The sequence below is a fragment of the Helicoverpa armigera genome, chromosome 2 (assembly GCF_030705265.1).
Source record: "Helicoverpa armigera isolate CAAS_96S chromosome 2, ASM3070526v1, whole genome shotgun sequence".
NCBI classification, from domain to species: Eukaryota; Metazoa; Arthropoda; class Insecta; order Lepidoptera; family Noctuidae; genus Helicoverpa; species Helicoverpa armigera.
Genome location: NC_087121.1, coordinates 13,942,278 through 13,964,574, shown reverse-complemented (window position 1 = coordinate 13,964,574; position 22,297 = coordinate 13,942,278). Strand labels below are relative to the sequence as shown.

At 38.7% G+C, this 22,297-nt stretch overlaps 2 protein-coding genes across 2 annotated transcripts; both read left to right on the top strand.

Annotated features, from left to right (window-relative positions):
• Nucleotides 1-354: 354 nt before the first annotated feature.
• LOC135118493 (WD repeat-containing protein 81-like) lies at nt 355-14,894 on the top strand. Its single transcript, XM_064040731.1, has 19 exons — nt 355-654; nt 740-1,634; nt 2,263-2,422; nt 2,987-3,146; nt 3,613-3,737; nt 3,934-4,112; nt 4,706-7,210; nt 7,818-7,993; nt 8,412-8,599; nt 8,964-9,039; nt 9,126-9,302; nt 10,276-10,436; nt 10,884-11,147; nt 11,586-11,793; nt 12,205-12,360; nt 12,709-12,843; nt 13,121-13,270; nt 13,920-14,026; nt 14,627-14,894. The coding sequence occupies exons 1-19, from the start codon at nt 448-450 to the stop codon at nt 14,856-14,858; spliced, it is 6,261 nt and encodes a 2,086-aa protein (XP_063896801.1). The 5' UTR covers nt 355-447; the 3' UTR covers nt 14,859-14,894.
• A 2,957-nt stretch (nt 14,895-17,851) lies between these two features.
• On the top strand, nt 17,852-21,283 carry LOC110379225 (sodium/potassium-transporting ATPase subunit alpha). Its single transcript, XM_021338784.3, is given in 3 exon segments — nt 17,852-19,811; nt 19,813-20,715; nt 20,717-21,283. Coding segments are annotated over 3 exon segments (3,063 nt in total). The 5' UTR covers nt 17,852-17,979; the 3' UTR covers nt 21,045-21,283.
• Nucleotides 21,284-22,297: the final 1,014 nt, after the last annotated feature.

The window sequence follows — 22,297 nt, the reverse complement described above, 5'->3', positions numbered from 1 at the left end:
CGTTTTTTATAAGATCCTTAAATAATCGCGGTTGTTCTGTGGATGGGTTGCGACCACTTATCCCAACTTGTCCTTTAGTGCTTCGGAAGGCACATTAAATTACTGGCGCGACGTAGTCAAAAGACAGCCTTATCTTTAAGGGGCACTGTTTGGGTAACTGGATTGAGGTGGTCAGATGGACAGTCGCTCTGTGTAAAACAGCGTTACTTACTCAGCTACATCCAGTTAGACATGATTGATGCCAATAACCCTAATTAAAAAGTCGACAAGACCGGGAAAGATAATATGAAGTCAGGCAACATTATTGATTTATGGACCACGTTATTTTCATTTATGAAATCTGGCAACTAATCGCTTAGACGTCAATCATAAACCAATGTCAAAATTGATAATGACTTCAGTTTTGTACGCAACAAAACAAAACAAAACATCATTATTATTTTAGACATGGATTATATAGTTAAGGAATTAGGTATAAGTAATAAGAATATATTCCCCGCTGCCTCACCTGGCCTTTACTCCGTCGTCGTCCACACGAGCTGGCTGAAGAAATGGATAAAGAACCTCGAAATAGATACCTCGCTAAACAATGTAGATTTTACCTTGCAACCTGGTGAAAGTGTACCTTATCCGTGGCGAAAAATATTTATGAGGGTATGTACATATTCAATAATATAGTTTTAACCGTAATTTTGTTGTTTGACCAACCTTTAAATTATAAAATGTTTTTGTATTATAGGTGTTGAGTAAAAAAGTATCCAAGGTTCTTCCTCTGCCTCGATACAAACTCAACGAGAACACGAACGATACTCCCCTCACATTCTCTCAACTGCTTCAATATGTCTCACAAAGTAACCAAAGAACATTATGGAAAGAATCTTATAAGAAGTACTGTCAGAATAATGAAGGCAGCAAGGAAAGTACCATAGTGAATCTATTGGAGCATGACCAGCTCATGTCCGAGGTCGTGCTGCGCTTGTACGGATGTAATATAATTAGAGTTAAGTGTGATGCAACTGGCAAGCATATAGAGTACAAAGAGATTATACCTAATAAGCATGTCCTAAAAATGTATGAAACTCATGGCAACCTACTAGCAGCTATGTTTACTATAGAAACAGACAATAACTTCTTCATAGTGTACAGAGGTCAATATGATAATACTCTTCTAGATTGTTTGAATTTCAGCCCTAATTTAATAGACATGAATTACAGCCGAGGTTTGTTTATTGTGTACCAGTTGTTGAATTTATCAAAGGCTATGAGCGACAGAGGATTAAGTATAGGCATGCTTACTCTTGAAGATATTTATTTGTCTGAGAACTTGTGGATCCAAGTGGTGCCTATGATAACAAACAATATACATTGTTTGGATGCCTCTTTGATTATTGAGCATAATAGAAGTAAGCAGACTACTCCTGCAATCAGTCAAGGACCACCTAGTAAAAAGGGGGAGGAGTGGTGTTGGAGAAAAGAGGCAGTCCAGTTAGAAAAGCTGTGTATGCTTTGGGTGAGAGGCCGGATATCCAACCTGGACTATCTTCTACACCTGAATATGTTGGCTGGAAGATCTGCCAATGATCCCCAGGCTCATTTTATGGTTCCATGGGTGACTGATTTCTCATCTAGATGTGGTAAGTCTATGTTTCTTGTTGCATTTGTTTTCTCTTCCAGTTTGTCATCTTTGTGTATCATTGTTCACACAATCCATTGAGTTGAGGTAAACATTTGTAGTAATGTGTTTGTTTGATAAAAATGAGTGTATTGTGATTCATATTTTGTTATCTATTGAACACATGGTCGACAATTATCTCTAGGCATTGTAGGTAAATAAACTTTTAATGTGCAGTTTAAGGATGCAGTTTATGTTCGTGTGGTTTTTCTAGTATTTTTATAATTAACTTTATGTGGGCTTAGTGTTCTCTTAGCACTCGTATATAAATGTACAATTATCTACTAATTGAAAGCTGCTTTTTTACATGCTATATTTTTCTAGTAGATAACACTCAGTTACGAGGTTAATTGCTTTGTTATTTATGCATTTTAATTGAATTTAATTAGAACAAAAGGCCTCCAATTGTATCCTTTTATATGACAAACATACAGGAACATAACTTTCTCATATTCATGAGTCACAATCACAACTTTGGCATTGTTCAATTACAAAATCATTCTAACTATAAAATATATATTTCAAGAAAACAGGTCCTATATTGTAATCATAATATCATTCACCATTAAATACCCGTGTCCCACTTCCAGGCAGGAACTGGCGCGATCTCAGCAAGTCCAAGTACCGCCTGAACAAGGGCGACAGACAGCTCGACATGACATATGACGTCAGCAGCTGCACCGATCAGATACCGCATCACGTTTCCGACGCCCTCTCCGATATTACGTGCTACGTCTATTTAGCGCGCAGGTTTGTGTAAAATGAGACTTAAGTGTAGGGTAATAGAGTCTGTTTTTGGGTGGCTTAAGATTAGCAGGAACTTTCGCAATCTCAGCAAATCCAAGTACTGGCTGAACAAGGGCGACAGACAGCTCGACATGACATATGACGTCAGCAGCTGCACCGATCAGATACCGCATCACGTTTCCGACGCCCTCTCTGATATTACGTGCTACGTCTATTTGGCGCGCAGGTTTGTGAAAATGAGACTTAAGTATAGGGTAATAGGGTTGTTTTTTGGGTACCCTAACTACCTTAACATATTTAATTTGACTGTCTAGTCGTTCGCGATAACTTGATCATCATTTTTTTTGTTTAACTTTGGTGTGACAAGTTTCGCTTTTATTTTTAAGAATAATTTTGGGCAATCTTTTTTCTAGAATTACTTGAAAATGGAACACATTAAAACTGATACATTGTATTATGTATTTCAAATAAAATTCAATTTTAAACTTTAATACATAAGAAATGTATTAAAGTTTTAATGTGATTTTTTTTTGAAATAAATAAATAATTATCCTTTATTTTTTCTAGAACACCAAAAGAGGTCCTATGTAAATACGTGAGGAACAAATGGGTGCCAGCTGAGTACCCCGCGTCGGTGCAACGCATGCAGGAGTGGACGCCCGACGAGTGCATACCTGAGTTCTATACTGACCCTACTGTTTTTAAGAGCATTCATGAAGATTTGCCGGTAATTATACAGTTGTTATGTTCTCGACATATTTATATCATTTATTTGCGTTCCACAAGTTTTTTTGACAAGGTAGGAGGCTTATAATAGCTAAGGACAATTGTGGACCCTGTTAGGGCACAGCAACATTTAGATTACTTTTAAGATACACTTGCCTCTAGGTCTCCAATCACCAGCTGTTGAAGTAGAAAGGAATGAGCGCCCATCTAAAATCTTCTTTCTGCCCTGTTCCCAATTTTATTTGTAATATTATGTTTTCTGCTTCTATTCCTTTCTTTTTATTTATGTCATCTCTCAGGCAATCCATCAATTTTATCTTCAGTCTTGATCCTCCTCTCCCTCTCCATCATACATTCTTTGTGGAATTTAACTATGTTTGAAATGACATATAAAATTCTACGATTTTCCTGTGACATGAAAATTGCTAGCAATTTCGTACAACTTCCATTATCTATTTGGTTTCTAGGATCTGGGTATTCCATCATGGGCCACGTGTGTGGAAGACTTCATAACGAAACACAGGGAAGCATTGGAGAGCACACATGTGTCGGAAAACCTTCACCATTGGATTGATATCACTTTTGGATACAAGTGAGTTTTAAGTTTACATTTTTGATTGGACGTTCGTTAAGCTGTCGCCGCAAATGCGGTCGCCAGCTAGCATTCAAAACATGCCTTTGCGGAATCAGGTCTATCAAATCTGTTGGGAACGTGATCTTAGAGTTTAGCATTCTTTCACTTAAAAAAAAAGTATTTATTAATTTCTTATATATTTCCTTTTTTGCAGGCTATCAGGCCCAGCCTCCATAAAGGCTAAGAACGTATGCCTCTCACTGGTGGACGGGCACACGCGGCTGCGTCGCGGCGGCGCCGTGCAGCTGCTGTGTGCCCCCCACCCGCCCCGCGCCGCCCGCGCGCTGCCCCCCGCGCCGCCCCGCCTGCACTGGACTGCGGCTAAGGATGCTAGTATGTATACATATGTCTCTCACTGGTGGACGGGCACACGCGGCTGCGTCGCGGCGGCGCCGTGCAGCTGCTGTGCCCCACCCGCCCGCGCCGCCCGCGCGCTGCCCCCGCCGCCCCGCCTGCACTGGACTGCGGCTAAGGATGCTAGTATGTATACATATGTCTCTCACTGGTGGACGGGCACACGCGGCTGCGTCGCGGCGGCGCCGTGCAGCTGCTGTGTGCCCCCCACCCGCCCCGCGCCGCCCGCGCGCTGCCCCCCGCGCCGCCCCGCCTGCACTGGACTGCGGCTAAGGATGCTAGTATGTATACATATGTCTCTCACTGGTGGACGGGCACACGCGGCTGCGTCGCGGCGGCGCCGTGCAGAATTCAATGATGTCAAAATTCTATCTCTGGTAAAAAAAGCAAGATAGTTAGGTTATTGAAATCCGCTGTAAGTAGATGTAACAAGTTTTGTGCGATCTCCATTAAGTATTTTTTTGAGTCCTCTACTATCAACCGTGTCATAGGAATTATATTTTATTTTAAAATATACATTCAGTCAGCTTTAAAATGAATATATGACTGAAACACACTTATTTTGTTCACAGAAAAAGCCCTAAGAAACGACAGTTCAGACGACATTTCGGATGACGAAGAGGAATCTACCAGCTTACCTCAGCACGTTTCCCGCTTAAACGTACCTCCCCAACGCGTCAGATCTCGACACAAGAGCAGCAGTCGAGCTCGATCCCTATCCAAGAGTCAAGGTCTTGAAGACTCCCATACAGTCTCCGAAGGTCGAGCTTCCTCCCACTCCCGTCACTACAGGGTCCAAAGATCAGAACTAGGAAAAGGGGTCATATACCTCCCGAAAGAATTCAACCCAGTAGCCTCTATTCAGGCCATAGAATCCCTCGACAATTTTCGAACAAAATGCTTCTTCACCAAAGCTGATGATAAAGAGAAACATAGAGAAAATGTTACTACCTTAAATCTTTACCCAGTACAGCAGGATATGAGGCAAGATAGTACCACATCCACTAAAGAAGGGTCTGATGATACGGCGTTTACGAATCACATGTTCTTAGCGTCCTACGATCAAAGTTATTTGAAGAAATTCACACAAGATGCTCACTTAGAAAGTGTTCTCAAAGAAAGAAAGAATAGAACTTTCAATACTAGGTACACGACAGATGCGGCGATTTACAAGCAATTTGTGACGGAAAGTCGGCGGCAAGACATGCTGGTCATAGGGTGTTTGATCGTAGAAATATTTCTTCACACATACATGAGACCGCTTAGAACGCCCACCGATAACTTTTTAGAACGATACAATAACTGCCGGACTGTGTTAAAACATAACTTCAATGCGTTACCAAGAAGTGTTAGTTACGTGGCCTCATTACTTCTCAATGTTCAACCTCCTTGCTTATCTTACAAGAATGAGTTAACGCCCAAAAAGGAGGAACCGTTAAAGAAGATTCTAGTTACCGATAAAGGGTTGCCAGCACCCACTCCGGCGCAACTACTACAACCGTTATTGATGCAACACTTAATACCATTCCCTCAAAGCTTTAATATTTTATACAAGTTATTAAATACACTGCATGAATATGATCTCACGAGCACTGAACTAAATATATTATACATGTATGAATGTGACGGTGTTCAATGTGAAAAGTACCAAAATGTAGATAAAACAAAATTATACTTTAATCAGAAAATCGCTGAAGGGAAAGTTCAGGCTTGTGCCACACACCTAGACGTTCTACTAAACCAAGTGAATTGCTACAATCAGTTCGATGTGCTAGATATATTCCTATCTCATTACGTAGAATTACTACAGAATAAGGACACATCAGTATTAGCCGCGTGGTACTTATTTGACACTGTGAGCAAAGCCTTAGGTCCCGCAGAGACGAGGAAAAAGCTGCTTAAACATATTCTGAATTTGTACGAAGATGATGATTTTGCTGTCGATAAACCTGATCAGCATAAGTTGACAGATGTGGATAGTTTAACTCTAGCTGGGGGTGTATCAAATAAGCAGAAGTTCGTGAAACTCTATCACAATATATTCCTTCTTCAATTGATGGTGAGATTAGGTCTTCAGTGCTTCTTAGACAATTTTACCCAACATTTAGTTGAAGCAGTCGGTGGTTACAAAGATGTGACGGAAGAAGTCGGGTCTCCTGGCCATCTGTGCCACAATAAAGCCTTGTCAAACAAAAAGCCTCGATATTCAGATGATAATGTAAAGAATGCTTTATCGTCCAACACTGACATATTTTCACCAGACACTTCATACGGATCGGAACACGTCACCACTCCTAGTGTCGAAAAAACTGAGGCGAACGAAGGTTTGAAAGAGAAGGACAGCGATAACAGAAGCGAAAATGAATTGTTTCACTTCGAAACTGATAAGGATAGGCTTCCTAGTAGAAGTAGCAGAAGCAAGTCTCCCGCTGAGTCTATTGACTCTTACAACTCTAATACTACGCAAGAGAATAATATACATACTCCATCACCTTCGATAGATCATGTTTCACCAATATCGGCGAAATATTTTACGCCGAACAACACAGCGCAAAAAGAACCTCATGCTCTTAGCAATAAAGATCAAAATCACGAAACTATAACACCAGCTAACAAGCCTACATCCCCCGTCATAGAAATTCCTACCAAACCGATGTTCACGAGTTATTTACACTTTGCCGAAGAAGACGATTCTGAAGAAGTGGAGTTACGAAGAAAGTCTCATGATCCTCAAGTGAACTTGGACTTAGGGAGACATGTGGAGAATTCTAAAGCTTCTAGAAGTATGAATGATGATGATTTTTCAGGTTTCAAAGACCCGAATAGTTCTAAGATTTCGGATATGAGCTCCGAGAGTTTGATATGGTTGGCTCATAGATTAGGCCCCGTACTTACTTGCAGGTATATTACGAGGAATTTGCTGAAGATGCTGACGTTGTGTTATATTGGGAAAGATAACTTGGCGCCTTGGGATAGTGAGGAGAAAGACGAGTTCGATGAGATATCAATAGTGAATAGTAGAGTGGTGGGGGATAGGAATGCGATGAAGGTCATCAAGTGCCTCACTTCTATTGTTGGTAAGTGTTTAAAATATTTTGTTATATTTATGGCTGGCTGTTTTCTGCGGCTCCAATCGCGTTTCGGGGTACTTGTATGGCTCAGAGCTAGTATGTTGATTGTAGTTAAGTTGAGTTGACGGTAAAACACGGCAGATCACTTGAAATAGTTTATTTATTAAAGTCACAAATAGTTATAAATTCGCTGCCCACCGTGCCAATCGCGATGAGTGAAAAATGTCAACTAAGTTTAAATTGAAGAATTATATTAAAGTAAATTGAGGTCGCATAGTCAGCAACCGAGTCATTGTACGGAAACCGTACAGTACTTCATCCCATCTTTGGCGAAATCTCACTCGGGAATAGTGTAGTTACCTAAAAGTTAAATTATTGAAACAAAAAAAATATATTAAAAATTATAATATAAATATAATTAATTAAAAATATGGTCTTACTACAAAAACTTAAACATGTGTCTAAGACTTGTCTAAAAAAATGTGGCTGCAAAATGGACCTTATTTCAACGTTATAATCTGACTTTTTTTAGACAAGTCTTAAACTAACGTTTAAAAGTTGTTGTGGTACGACGGATAAACTTAATGCTATAGTTAACATTTGTGTGTGCCAGCAATGTACGGCGAGCAGCTGATAATCTTCCAATACCTCCCGCACATGGGAGAGCTGATCGCGTCGTGCCGCCGTCGCCTGTCCGCGCCGCTAGAGGGCGGCGTGGTCGCGTGTCTGCAGTTAGTCAAGTATTTACTGCCGCATATGTCTGATGTTAAACTTATGGAGCAGTTGCAGGTAAGCGAATCATTAAAAAAACGACTTCATAAAACTGAAATGAAAGATTTTGCTACTGATTAGTATTAATTTCCAGAATAGTACAGTAGTGTTAGCCCAAAAGGTATTCAGCAATATGAACCTGAAGGTGTTACTGTATATTATGTATTTGTATACCTATACACCACACCACTATTTATTGCTATATATAAAATTCAGGGTCATTGATTTGGGATTAAGTAAATAAGACGGTAATATGCAAACATAGTAGGTATATATTTCCTACGTGCGCCTACGGTTCGGTGTTACAAGCGATTGACAGACTGGCTCCCTAACTAGCATACTTAGTGCTATTAGTAAAGTCAGCATTGTGAAAATCTTTTATGTTTTCATGTTCAAAGCATTCTAGGGTAACATTAACACAACCCATATATTCCAGGACACATTCCTCAAAACTATCCTGCAACCAGCTCTCCGCCTAGCCTCCACCACTCGTTGTTCGTACCCAAGTGGGGCAGCCGCAAGATGTTCCCTCACTAGGAAACTGTTGGACGCCCTACATGTGCTAGCAGTTAGGATCGGGCCTGAGATGACGAGGAGGCATCTATGTGTACCGGCTTTACAGAGGTGAGTCATCATCTGAATAGACTTTGCCCAAATATGATGGGATGGGCTTCCAGTTTAACAAATGCAGCTGAGTACCAGTGTTTTACATGGAGCGACTGCCTGTCTGACCTCAACCGCAACCCGGCCAACCCGATAACTGTTTGTAAGCCTAGTTGTCAGACTTTCTGGCTTCTAATTACCAGTAACGACTGTTAAAAATGTTCAAGTGACTGCCAGTACCCACCAAATTATCGTGCTTTCCAAAACACAGGAAAGTTAATACTAGCTGTAAGAATGTGACTTTCAGTATGCTTGAAGACCATTTGGTCAAAATATACTTAGCGATACGATTGATCTAAATCGGAAAATATTGTGAATGTTGCAGATTCTTCTTGGCGTTTGATAAAGCGACTGGAAAGACCGAAAACTGGCCGAAACAAGAAGAAAGTACGCCTGAAAAGGTATGATTGTGATATTCCTCATATAGTGCCGAGATACTTTATCTATGTTAAGAATTTTATTTAATAAAATTATTTTTTCTCTGTAGTCTTCGGATCAAGAATCGACAGACTCGAAGCCCGAAGGATTCCTAGAGCTATGTCGTGACGGCACGACGGCAGAGTGGCGCGTACAAGACGGACGAGTGGTTCGCGCAGACTTACCCGACCTCGCCTGTACCCCGCCCGATGTGTCTGAACATCCACATGATACTACTAGGTTAACGGTTAGTATCTATCTAACTAGGCAAGGATTTCCGACCAATCGCTCATCAGGCTTTTATAGTGAAGGAATAGTGAGTGCAGAATACACCTCCCGTGTCTGCGTAAATACTGGTGCACTATAGAGGTAGTAGTATGTCCCATGCAACCTGCTGATCTCTTTATATTAGAACTAGCTTTTGCCCGCGACTTTGTTCGCGTGGAATAGTGACTTTCGGCAGATTTTAGGTTTGACCAATAGATGGCGCTATACGTCCGGAATAAAATTTATTTTTCAATTTTTTTGTAATAAAAACTATCCTATGTCCTTTCTCAAGTTCCAAACTATGTCTACCAAATTTCAAACAAATCAGTTCTGTAGTTTAGGCGTGAAGAAAGGACAGACAGACAGACAGACAGAGTTACTTTCGTATCCTAACTAATATTATAAATGTGAAAGTAACTCTGTCTGTCTGTCTGTCTATCTGTCTGTCTGTCTTTTCTTCACGCCTAAACTACTGAACCGATTTGTGTGAAATTTGGTACAGACATAGTTTGGAACTTGAGAAAGGACATAGGATAGTTTTTATTTAAAAAAAAAATAAAATTTATTCCGGACATATAGCGCCATCTATTGGTACAAACCAAAAATATGCCGGAAGTCACTATTCCATGCGAACGAAGTCGCGGGCAAAAGCTAGTTTATAATATTAGTTAGGATAATGGCTGGGACCGATAATAGGCTAAGATGTTATTATTGTTATTAAGATAGGTAATGGTGACATTTTAATCGATGGTTTCTTACGGTAGGCAAGAGGTTTGCAATATGTTATCGAATAAAGCGCCCGATTTGTAAGATTACCTCACACTAGACATAGAGGTATATGAACGGCGTCTGAAAATGTACACTACCTACACATGCAATTTTTTTAGGTTTTCCACAATTTTTTCGAACAAACGAACTTTTTAGTCTTAAAATAATAAATGCCACATTTTCAGGCCCAAGAGGAACTGCTAATGGTATTCGACGAGGAGCTAGCGCACCGAGCATACACCACGTTCGCCAAGTTCATAGGATCGGAGACCATGGAGCGATGCCTCAAGAACATTGATACTGTACGGGCATTGTGCAGGAAATATGAACATAGCCATGCTGTTAGGTAAGTAAAGTATTTATAATTTCACTATATTACAATATACTATTCTAAATATAAATTATCTAGCTTCCGTCAGCGATTTCTGTCGCTTTTTTAGGGAACTACTTCCAGCATACAGATCAAAAGTAGCCTGTTAAACCTTTCTCAATAAATGGTCTATGTAAAACTGAAATAATTTTTCGAACCGGATTAGTGATTCCTAATATAAGATGCCTGTGTAGATTAGAAGACTTTTTAAACACCACAACTTTTAATTAACCAAAACTACAAACAATCTATTTAGTCGCGTTGAAGGCTCAAAAAAAATCCTTTATTTTGTAGGGGTTTTGAAACCATTGCAGATAATACCAATGTAACCTATACATTTTCTTCAGCTTTTAAAACCGTAGCAACATTAACCTACAACACTCACTTTTAAATAAGTTTATACCAATAATTTAACTTTCACAGCTCTCCCTTCCAAATTCGTCCCGACAAACGGGTCCAACCATCTTTCAGCGACGAACCACTAAACCGAAAGACCGATTACTCTACTACCAAGCCTGAGGTCATTATGGACCATATCTCCAGTTCCAACAGCTTTGGGTCCAATGTGACCCTTGTGGGCAACAGGATAGATGTCGCTAGTGATGCGTGTGACGTTGGGAATGGGCCTCAGGGTCATGGGTTCGATGTCGTGGCGTATAAGGCTGATAATGGCGTTAGGAGTAATAGGTAAGTTTGAATTCTTAATACGGTGTATGTAGTGGTTTCTGCACACAGTTAATGCGACAAGAAGAAAAGTGGGAAAATCAAGTACAAAGGCACTATTTTATGTAGTTTATATGTAGATTCTTTGTCGATATACATTGTGTAAAGTCGCTTTGTTGGTGAATTTATGTTCATTCACTATATAAAATTAGTGTAAATAATAATGAATATTATCTACATACATAACTTGGAAAACTTATTTATGCAAAAAATCCTTAAAATTATCCCATATTTTGTCAAAAACATGCTCAAAAAAAAGTTGCAGAAAGTAATGACTTACTTTTCCTCTAGATTAAGAAATGATCTAAATAATTGCCAAATTTTTCAATTCATACAAAAACCCACATCGTCGTTAATATAATAAACTTCTTTGATAGCAAAAATACATCATTTCCCTCACAGACACTTACGAGGCGACTGGCTAATCTACTGGGAGCATGAAATCGGTCGATCAGATAAAGAAACCCGGTTCAACTTGAAACAGATCAAGTTGCAGACATTCGTGGGACACACGCACTCCGTCAAGAGTATACACTGCCTGGATAATGAGAACAGTTTTATGAGCGGGTCGAAAGATAAAACTGTGAGGCTGTGGTCTTTGAGGAATCAGGTGGGTTTTTGTTATTTATATTTTTTTCCATTAGGCATCTATTTAAGACACATAAAAATTCAAAATTACTCACTGTTATTTTGGCGAGAAAGGCCAATTTATACTGTCCATCTTTGCATTGACTTGCCCTTTCTATAATTACACCACAGTGTCAAACTTCACATAAATAAAATAAAAATAAAGAAAACTACTTAGCTCTGGCATCCCGGTTCTTTAAATCAAACAGACTGAAGCGTGTTGGGGTGTTTGTTCTACCATACCAGGGCAGGAGTTTTTTTAGGCCTGCCTTCTGCGCAATAATTTAATTCACATACATTTTTATTCAAAATAATTTATTTACCTAGGTATTTTACCATTATCAAATATCTATATAAAAAATGATTAAATCTCATCTTTTATGTGTATCCTCAGGGCGACGGCAACGCGACCACACAATGTAACTGGACCTACACAGGCCACAAGAAAGGCGTTCTATCGCTCACGTTCCTAGAGTCGTTACGTCTGGCGGTGTCAACTGATTCTGTCGTCCATATATGGGATCCCTTCATGGAGAGTGTGGTTTCACAGGTATTTATATTGAAGAGATTTTTTTGGACTTCATCATAATTTTAAACAAGAAAACAAAAACTTTTGTCGGAGTGTTCTTGCGCGTTTTTAAGTTTCATTGGTTCGAGACTGGAGGTATTGTGGTTCGAGTCTCCAGTTATTGCACGTCCAAATAATTTCGTCATGACAGCCGAAAAACGTCCACTGCTAGACTGCTGCCTCCCCTAAGCGGGGGCTATTTGCCTATACTCTCACCGCGTTTTCAAGCACAGCAGTGTCGTATATTTTTGGAGATGCTATGAATTGTTTACTTTTGTTCAAATTTTTTGAATATTAAAAGAAATGTTTTTTCTTTCTTTATGTCATCAGTTGGACAACTTAAAGTCCCCAGTAAGCATAGTGCGTACCCTGGCGGGCCCGTCGGCCGCGGTGCTGGCGGCCACCACGGACGCCACGCTGCGGGTCATCGACGCTCGCTCGCCGCACACCTCGCATGAACTCAAGGTAACTATATCTTATATTGTGGTAAAAATATCATAATGAGTGGTATTTAGGTCATAAAAGCGTTAATGTCTGAAAATTCTACAAAAAGTTTATGTGCATTAAAACTTGGATCTCTGAAAAGTCTGTCTAGTTTCCATTTCTCACACACGTTAGCGGCAGCGTTAATCGGGGGTTTTCCTCACTCACTATAATCGATAGTGTTGGCTGTTTCAATTAGTTAAAGCTACACATATAGCATATCAAGTTATATCTAAGTTTTTACATAATATACATACAGTTACCAATGAGCGCGACGACGTTCATCCGCTGCATGTGTGTGTGTTCATCCGGCGGCTGGGCGGCGTGTGGGCTAGCGAGCGGACACGTAGCCGTCACCGACCTGCGGACTGGACTCACCATCGCCACCTGGCGAGCTCATGATGGAGAGGTACACATACACTCAATGTTTTCTGGAAATACTGACTTAGGATAACATTTGTGTTAAAAAACTGCGACTCGTTATTCTTTTATAGTCTGATTTTTAATTCGAGTCAGTAAAATGACATTTCCAGTGTTGCACAGTTTTAAAAAAATAGGGTCCCAAATAAATAGTCATGTGGAAAATCGAGATTTTTAAATCGAGAATTAAAAGTTAGTCTAGATTACATTCATTTATTTATTTGTACATACATTAAATTCTTTTATTAATATCAAATTACATAAATATGTAATTTACGGAAATTAAACTGAAAACATGTAATTAAATATTACATAAAATACTGTTATTATATATTTTTTTTTGTTATTGGCAGGACTAAAATCATGACTAAACTTCTAAGTCGATCGATTGTGGAACATCACTATTGTAGTGGGTCACCCTTTTTTGTGAAAGTGACAGTTGCCCCTGTCATTTTACTGACTCGAATTAAAAATCAGACTATACATGTAAAATTAATGTATAATCAAATTGCGCATAACTTACAGTTTTGCGCAATTTAAGCGCAACATTGCGCAAATATTGATATTTTGCGCAATATTGCGCAATCTCAAAGTGATGCAACATTTGTTGTAATGCAGTTTATTTTTTTCTATATCAGGTATTGAGACTAGCAACAGTAGACGACCACAGGCTACTGAGCTCCGGATTGGATCAGGTCACTGCGCTCTGGAGGCCTGACGATGGAGAACTCATAGCTCATCTCAAGTAAGAGTTTAAATAATTGATTTAATTTACACATTATACAAGGTGTTGATTTGCATTTGTGCCATATTTCAGGAGGAGGACATAAAATACGTAAATAATCGATTGTAATTACAGTAGACGGGAAAAAGCTAACATGCACTGCTTTTTTTGTAATGTCGTAGTATTTCAGAAGTAATCCAATTTTATGAATGAGATTTATGAATGATCGTTGCGTACCTATTCTTTGTGTTTGCGTTTGTGTGAGGGCGCAGCACGTTTTTAAGGCCAGCAACACATGCGCCAAGTTTAAATACGGCCAGATGACATGATGATGAGTTCCGAAAAAAAAACGTACTAATTTTTTTGTTGACAAATCAACAAAAAAATTGGTCGAGAATCATTAGCATAATTACGTCCTTGAATATGGCACGGATGCAAATCAACAGCTTGTATTTCTTTGTCAAGGTACATGCTTCTGTATCATTTATTTATTTACCTCTATTTATTTGGATTTTCAACAAGAAATATTAAGCTACAGAACAGTACTACTTGCTAGTTCTAATGGTTCGAAATACTGTACGACTCAGCCTATAATAAAATAACTTTTTTTTCCCTTCACAGAGGCAGCACAGAACCCGTCCATTGTCTCTCAGTGTACTACAAAGAGTTAATATCGGGCACCACAAACAATCGCATCGGAGTTCACACGTCACTATCTCAAGACGCCAGCTTTTCCAGCACCAAGCTACGGTCTGACACGTTCAGAGGAGTTCTGACGTGTATGGCTGTGTTACCACTTAATAGGTTACTGCTACTGGCCAGTGATAATGGCACTATCAGTCTGCTGTGCTGAGGTACAGTATATTTTCAGTAGCTAAACTTAATTCCGAGGTACCTATAGACTCATGTACGGTCGTGTTGCCACTCAATAGGCTACTTCTGCTGGGGCAGCGATAATGGCACCATCAACGTAATAGAAATCACATATAAATCTTTTTAAAATTAAAAATTTAATGGTTCTGCGTTCAATATTTGCTAATGCCACCGGTAAAAATGACACCTGCATGTTATAAGTGTGTTCTACCTTGTATTGGCTTTATGGTTTTTTGGCCAAATTTGCAAATTAAAAGATGCTTTGCTTTAGAATGCTCTTCGTTGAAACGTTTAAATATATCTATTCTGTCACAAAGAATCGTGTAGTCGCTTGCTATTTGCTAGCTTTTGAAAAGCTTAAATGTATGAATTATTGTCGATATTTAATTGAGCTGTGCTCAATTTTAAAGATGGATAGGAAAAGTTAATTTAAAATTAGTATTATTTGGATAGTCAAGCACCAATTCACGGCGCTTTTAGTGATCTCTTACACAACAAACTATTAAAGAAAACCTTTACATTCATTTCAATTCTTAGATAAATAGGTGATATTAACTGATCAACCAAAGGATACAAAGTTATTAAGTTAATGAAATCAAATGTACTGATAACATTCCAAACAAAAAATGACGTTATATGAAACTGCTGATCTAAAATATAAAAGGCAAAATGAAAAGTGATCATTCCATTTTATTCATTCCGGAAGTGTTTTCTAAAATTGATCAAATTATTGAAAAAAATGTAGGCCTGTATTATTGAAAGACCACTACTCAATTTATTATACGCTAGACAAAATATAATACATAGAAATTGATATTTGAAGTAATATCATACTTCAAATGATTATAAATGATCAGATGTAGAAAAGAAAGGGTCAAAAAGGGCCTTCCTTCATAACTAAGCATTTTTGTCTAATCCATATAATAAATAGAGTATGTAACAATATAAACTTGTGTATTTATATAAAAGGCTTTTTCTATGACCGACTTGTAATTGATGCGGGATCACATAACTCCCATTGTTTCTTGCCGAACAAATGTAAACGTTATGTAAGTGAAAATAAAGTCGAAAATTAATAAACATCGTCGCATAACATGTATGTATATTATATGATATTTTAAATGCGACCTTAAATCAACGTATATAATGTTTAATTTCCTTCGGCAGATACTAGTTAGAAATAAGTGTACAGTATAAGTAACACTAAGTACGTGTCGAGTAAGATAAATACTGTATAATACGATATAACCTTACCATATGTGTCAAAAGTACAAAATAGTCGTTACCAAAGAGTTATTCGATCATAATAATTATTTTGAGATTATTGTCATTTGTACCATCATTTAAACCAGTAATATTTAATAAGCTATCGAAATAACTACCTTATTGTTCTTGTAAAAAGATCGATTTACCTATATCGCCATAGCAGGCTAATTTTGGAAAAGTATAGCAGATAAAACCATAAAAATCATGTAAAAATGTATGAATTTGTGTATATTATATATCGATATTTAATTCCTTTTATTATATTTTAGCTCAATTTATTACCATTATGAGTTTTAAATGTATTCTGTGTTAGTAAATTAATGTGTAGTGTTGCTAGTATACATACTTAATAGGTAAATATAATTTGTAAATAAGAAAAATATTATAAACTATTGTAGGATTGATGGTCGTTTCTGCTTTACCCCTCGGCTGGACAAAGGGCATTGGGAGACCCTTCGTTCAGTAATTTGCTTCTAACGGCCAGTTTCTTCATCAAAAGTAAAAGGGAAAGTAATGTCTAAAGTAAAAGTAACGGTCAAATTCGTTTTTTCAAGGCTAAAATGACAGCAAAACTAATAGAAAAATTGAATTTGACCGTTACTTTGTTTTGGTTACGTTGTTTTGGTTTTAACTTTTGATGAAGAAACTGGCTGTAAAAATGATAATTATCTTAAACTATAGATATATTAGTGCGCTTAATGAAGTCACAATTTCAGTTTCTTTCACTCCTAATATCTTAATCTTTCGTTCTAAGATATTCAAGTTCGACGATACTTAGCAAAACTAAAACCCTTCTTAGCAGTCGAGTAAAAAGACAAAAGTTCTTAATAATGTCACAAAAATACGCATGAATTGCAACTTTCCTTTTTTTTAGTCTAATTTTATTATAAAGCACCTTTGCTAGTGATGTAAAGAACAAAATGATATTTCAGTCTGTAGTATAATAATGTACGTGTATGAAAAATCCAAAATATTAATTTTAAGGTCAACAGTAGACAAAAACATAGAAATGTAGAATAAGGAAGCAAAATAGATGATACAAGACATTGCATTGTGTAAAAAAAGAAACATAAAACTGATATGTTCTTAAGTAACAGACCAAAAGTTCGAGACAGCCCTTTGGTAGCGTCGTCGGCCATAACCCTTATATTTATTTCTATGCTGAATGTCTCATGTTTAGTTACCACCCCATATTTTATTCTCATCAGTAGTTACAGTGCCAAACGTCCGTCATAGAGTCACATCCAGCATTTAAAATAATTATAGGTATAGTTAATTGAAATAGCCCAATAACTCTGAGATATTATACATTGTACATGCCTAGCTCATATGTTCGTCGACACCATCCAAATGTAGAACATAGTATTAGAGAAGGTAAGGCCAGCCTTGATTCAAAGTTTTACCAACCTGTTGTAACTATGTAATATGTAATGTATATTCTGTATCGTAGCAAAGGTATTTTTTTGTAATAAAAGTATTTTATAACCGGTTTGTTGTTTTTTTTTCAGTGTTTAAGAAAATCCTGAATCAAAAAATATAACATTACGTATTCAACACTTTGTGGCGGTGCAAGACTCATGTTTAAATCATTGCATTTCATTATCTGACCATAAAAAACCGTTTTGACTGTTTCTTTTCCTGTTCACTAAAGAATAAATCACTTAGAAAAAAAGATTAGAAGAATGTCAAAGTGAATGACAGAAAGGGTTGAAGTCTTATAAAACACGAAACTAATTTGCATACAATAAATTAAGTTACCGTCATCGCGAACGTAGTGTTCATACTGACGTATACATAGTGTTATTGTTCAGTGGAGGCAATCGGAAGCTGCAGCCATGCCGCGATACAGCAGGAGGAAGTCCAGCATCACCTCGCTGCGGAGCGTGCGGCGCCCGAGCATGATCGCGCACAGCACCATCGAGCTCTCCCAGATATCTCTGCTCAAAGAGGAAACTCATACTGGAGACCACTTCCTCACACCAGCGCAGCTCGAGAACGTGTACCGAACGAACGTGAACACCGGCCTGACGGACGGCTTCGCGGCAGAACTGCTGGAACGCTACGGCCCCAACGAGCTGAAGGAACTCCGCGGCACTAGTCTATGGCAGATATTCCGCCACAATATGTTTGGATGGTTTCAATGCGTTCTTTGGGCTGCAGCGATAGTCAATTTCGTAGGATACTTTTGTTCGCAAGATATTGACTCAGGAGGTGATAAAGATGAGCATGGGGCTCACTCTGCAAAAGAGTATCTCTACTTAGGATCCGTGATTGCTGGGACTATTATTGGTACAGGTCTGTTTGGCTTTTATCAAGAAGCCAAAAACGCAGCTGTGATGAGCGGTTTCGAGAAACTTGTCCCACCCAATGCGGTTGTTATACGAGATGGGCTGCGGAAAACTGTACCCAATGCTGATCTGGTTCTTGGCGATATTGTAGAAATGAGTGGTGGAGATATAGTCCCAGCTGATGTGCGTATACTCACGTGCACTAATTTTAATACGGATATGTCTTCTTTGACCGGAGAATCTGAACCCATAAAGCACAGGCCCGAATGTACACATTCTAATCCTTTAGAGTCGAAAAACATGGCGTACTTTGGATGTCCGATTACTGAAGGTTTTGCTAAAGCTATAGTAATAGCGACTGGTGAAATGACTCAAATAGGAAAAATTGCCGGATTGGTGACTGGCTTAACAAAAGAAGAAACGCCCATCGCAAAAGAAATTACACATTTTATCAAGTTATTGTGCGGCGTTGCTTTTACATTTGGGATCATGTTTTTCCTAATGGTTTATTTTATACAGAAAAGTTGGCTGTCAGCGCTTCAATATATGCTTGGTATTATTTTGGCTAATGTGCCCGAAGGCTTGATAGTTACGTTAACAGTGTGCATGACGTTGTCAGCTAAATCTTTAAAGCGCAAAAACTGTCTGGCTAAAACATTGCAAGCAGTAGAAACGTTAGGATCTACTTCGTGCATATGCTCCGATAAAACGGGAACTTTGACTCAGAATCAAATGAATGTTTCACATTTGTTTACCAATTTCAGAATAATAGATAGAGATGATCATTCGTACGTTGTTCAACCGTCGTATTCAGCTTTGTGTTTGGCTGCTTCACTAAATTTGAAAGCACAGTTCACATATGACACCATGGACCTACCCATCGAAAAGAGAAAAATACTTGGTGACGCTTCCGAGTCCGCAATTCTTCGGTACATGGAAATGAATCGCTCAGCCACTCAGATTCGGGAAGAAAACCCAAAAGAAGCGGAAATTCCATTTAGCTCAGCTTACAAGTATCAAGTTACTATTCATCGTATGTCTGCGACCAATTCCTACTACTTAATAATGAAAGGAGCACCGGAAATCGTTTTAGAGTACTGTTCAGGAGTTCATACTGATGAAGGATCTCAAAGCCTCACGCCACAATTGAAAAAAGAACTTAAAGCCAATTTCATCAAGATGGCAAATATGGGAGAGCGAGTTATTGGATATTGCGATTTGAAATTACCCGTCGAAAACTATCCTATTGGTTACAAATTTGATACACAAGGACGTAACTTTCCCGTAGAAGATCTTATTTTTCTTGGAGCCATATCAATGATTGATCCTCCGAGACGTGATATAGAAAAATATATTGGTTTATGTAGGTCCGCTGGCATCAGTAATAATGGTGACCGGAGATCACCCTGTTACTGCGTTAGCTATATCTCGTAGGTGTGGGACTATCTCTAATCCGACTGCGTACGATTACGCGTTCGAGCATCACATTGACCTTGGCGATGTACCGCCGCATATCAGGAGTCAATTCAAATCAGCCGTTATAACAGGAGACGAGCTACGAAAAATGAGTGTTAATGACTTGAAAGCAGTTCAAACCAAGTACACCGAAATTACATTTGCTAGAACCAGTCCTCAGCAAAAGTTGTTTATTGTTGAGACTTATCAATCTTTAGGTTACGTTGTTGCTGTGACTGGAGACGGTGTCAATGATTCCCCGGCTTTAAAGAAAGCAGACATAGGTATAGCCATGGGTATTACCGGTACCGAAGTGTCCAAGAAAGCTGCTGATATGATCTTATTAGACGATAACTTTGCTTCTATTGTGTTAGGAGTGCAAGAAGGTAGAAGGATTTTTGACAATTTGAAAAAGACTATAGCTTACACTCTCACATCAAACGCAGCTGAAATGCTTCCTTTTGTGTTGTATGCATGCCTAGGAATGCCTCTGCCCATAACTCTCATGTTGATTATAGTCATCAATGTTGGCACTGATTTGCTTCCAGCAATGAGTTTAGCGTACGAAGACTCGGAGGAAGATATCATGTCCATACCGCCTCGTAAGCTGTCAGATCACCTTGTCAATGGCGTTTTGTTGTTTATGGCTTATTTTCAAGTAGGCCTTATTCAATTCTTCGCTGGAATGTACGCTTATTTCATAGTGTTCGCTCAAGATGGATTCTTCCCTTCTAGCTTGTTATTTGTTCGCAACGAGTGGGAACAAGCTAAGACACATGTGGTGGATAATCTGGGACGTGAATGGAATTACTTGGACAGGAAAAGCTTGAGAGAAAGCACATACAGCGTATTTTGTAGCTGTTTGCTGGACTCAGATATCGGACGTGATCATTTGTAAAACGAGGAGGATTTCTATTTTGAAGAAAGGAATGAGGAACCATGTGCTGAACATCAGTATTATAATAGATCTGTTAGCTGCCACGGCGGTAGCGTACCTTCCACTGTGTCATGAACTCTTCAGTACTGAGACACTGTCCTGGCATGATTTTTTTTTGGCGTGTCCGTTCTCGATTCTAATGATCTGTATGGATGAAACGCGCCGTTTTATAATTAGAAACAATATTTCCAAGTGGTTGGAAACTGAGACTTATTATTAACTTGTAACTTTACGTTTTTTTCTCTTTAGAAGAATAAACTAACATTCAGTTGGAAGTCAATTAGTTTTCTGTCCCACTTTTCATAATCAACAGTCCACAATGTTTCATGTCTTGTTTTTGGCTTTCACCGAAAAATTGTGCCCCACAGAGGTTGTCCTTGCAAAAGTTCTTAGATAGTACATACGTACCTACTCGTACCAGACTGTTCTAATGGACATGTGAAATACTCGTGCATTGGCTAAAGGGCGCGGTTAGATATGAATTTTAAACTGGCTTGCACATGTACGCTTGTTATACGTACCGGAATAACTGCGGGCCGAATGTGACCTACATTACGCCAAATTACATTTCTGCGGCGGCAGGCTTAGAATATACTGAACTGCTACACCTCGGCTGCGGTGACACTGCGGGCGAGATACAATATTTATTTAGTGTGTTGTTCATCAACTTCATCCTCATTGTTTTGTCCACCCTATGGTATCATATCGGTGATGATTGAATAAAGCATCCAATAGACTAAACCAATCTTTCTACCCTCTGTTACGTGCAGTTATTGTTTCTCCATCCTGATCTCGTTCTTCACATTTCTGTTACACATTGTACCAAATATTGGCAGGTACACTCATAAACATACTATTTCGTTATGATACGTCTTTTACTTTCCCCACAACCTTCTCAACCACACAGTACATACCTAATCACATTGCCAAGATTAACTTTTTGATTTTTATTGAAGATGCAATCCAACGTCAAGACCACCACAGTATATGCGACACAATCGTCCAATTGATAGAATCTGTATATCGCTTGCAGTGGAACCACAGCAAAAAATACAAAAGGCCCAGCTGCCCTTATTCTTTGTAACGTTACCGACCACACAACGACTTATTTATCTAGTCGGATATGGCATGACATTGTTGTAGCCAGTTATTTGGGTCTAGTCTGTGAGTGTCATTAGCTCTAGGTCCTGATCAATTTAGGTCGATAGTGCAATAAAATGCGACTTCTTGCTCCGCAGTTTGTTCGAATAATTGCGCCATGAGAAAAGTTTTATGGGTGGGATACTTACGATTTATTTGTAGGATAGTTGGTCTACGCGACCTGCAGTGTGATTGGGCAATGGTGTGATTTATTTAATGGTCAATATCGAGTTGATTATGTGATCAACGGTTATAATTAGGTACCTGCATCCGCTGCGTGGCCCTGGCAGGTCATAATTCATCGGGACTTAGAAATGTAGGTACCTACAACTA

Excerpts from the sequence above, each read along its gene's own strand:
- LOC135118493 (XM_064040731.1), top strand. The coding sequence starts at position 448 with ATGGATTATATAGTTAAGGAATTAGGTATAAGTAATAAGAATATATTC. Across the intron at positions 2,423-2,986 it reads TACGTCTATTTAGCGCGCAG|AACACCAAAAGAGGTCCTAT; the intron begins GTTTGTGTAAAA and ends TATTTTTTCTAG. Across the intron at positions 3,147-3,612 it reads GCATTCATGAAGATTTGCCG|GATCTGGGTATTCCATCATG; the intron begins GTAATTATACAG and ends TTTGGTTTCTAG.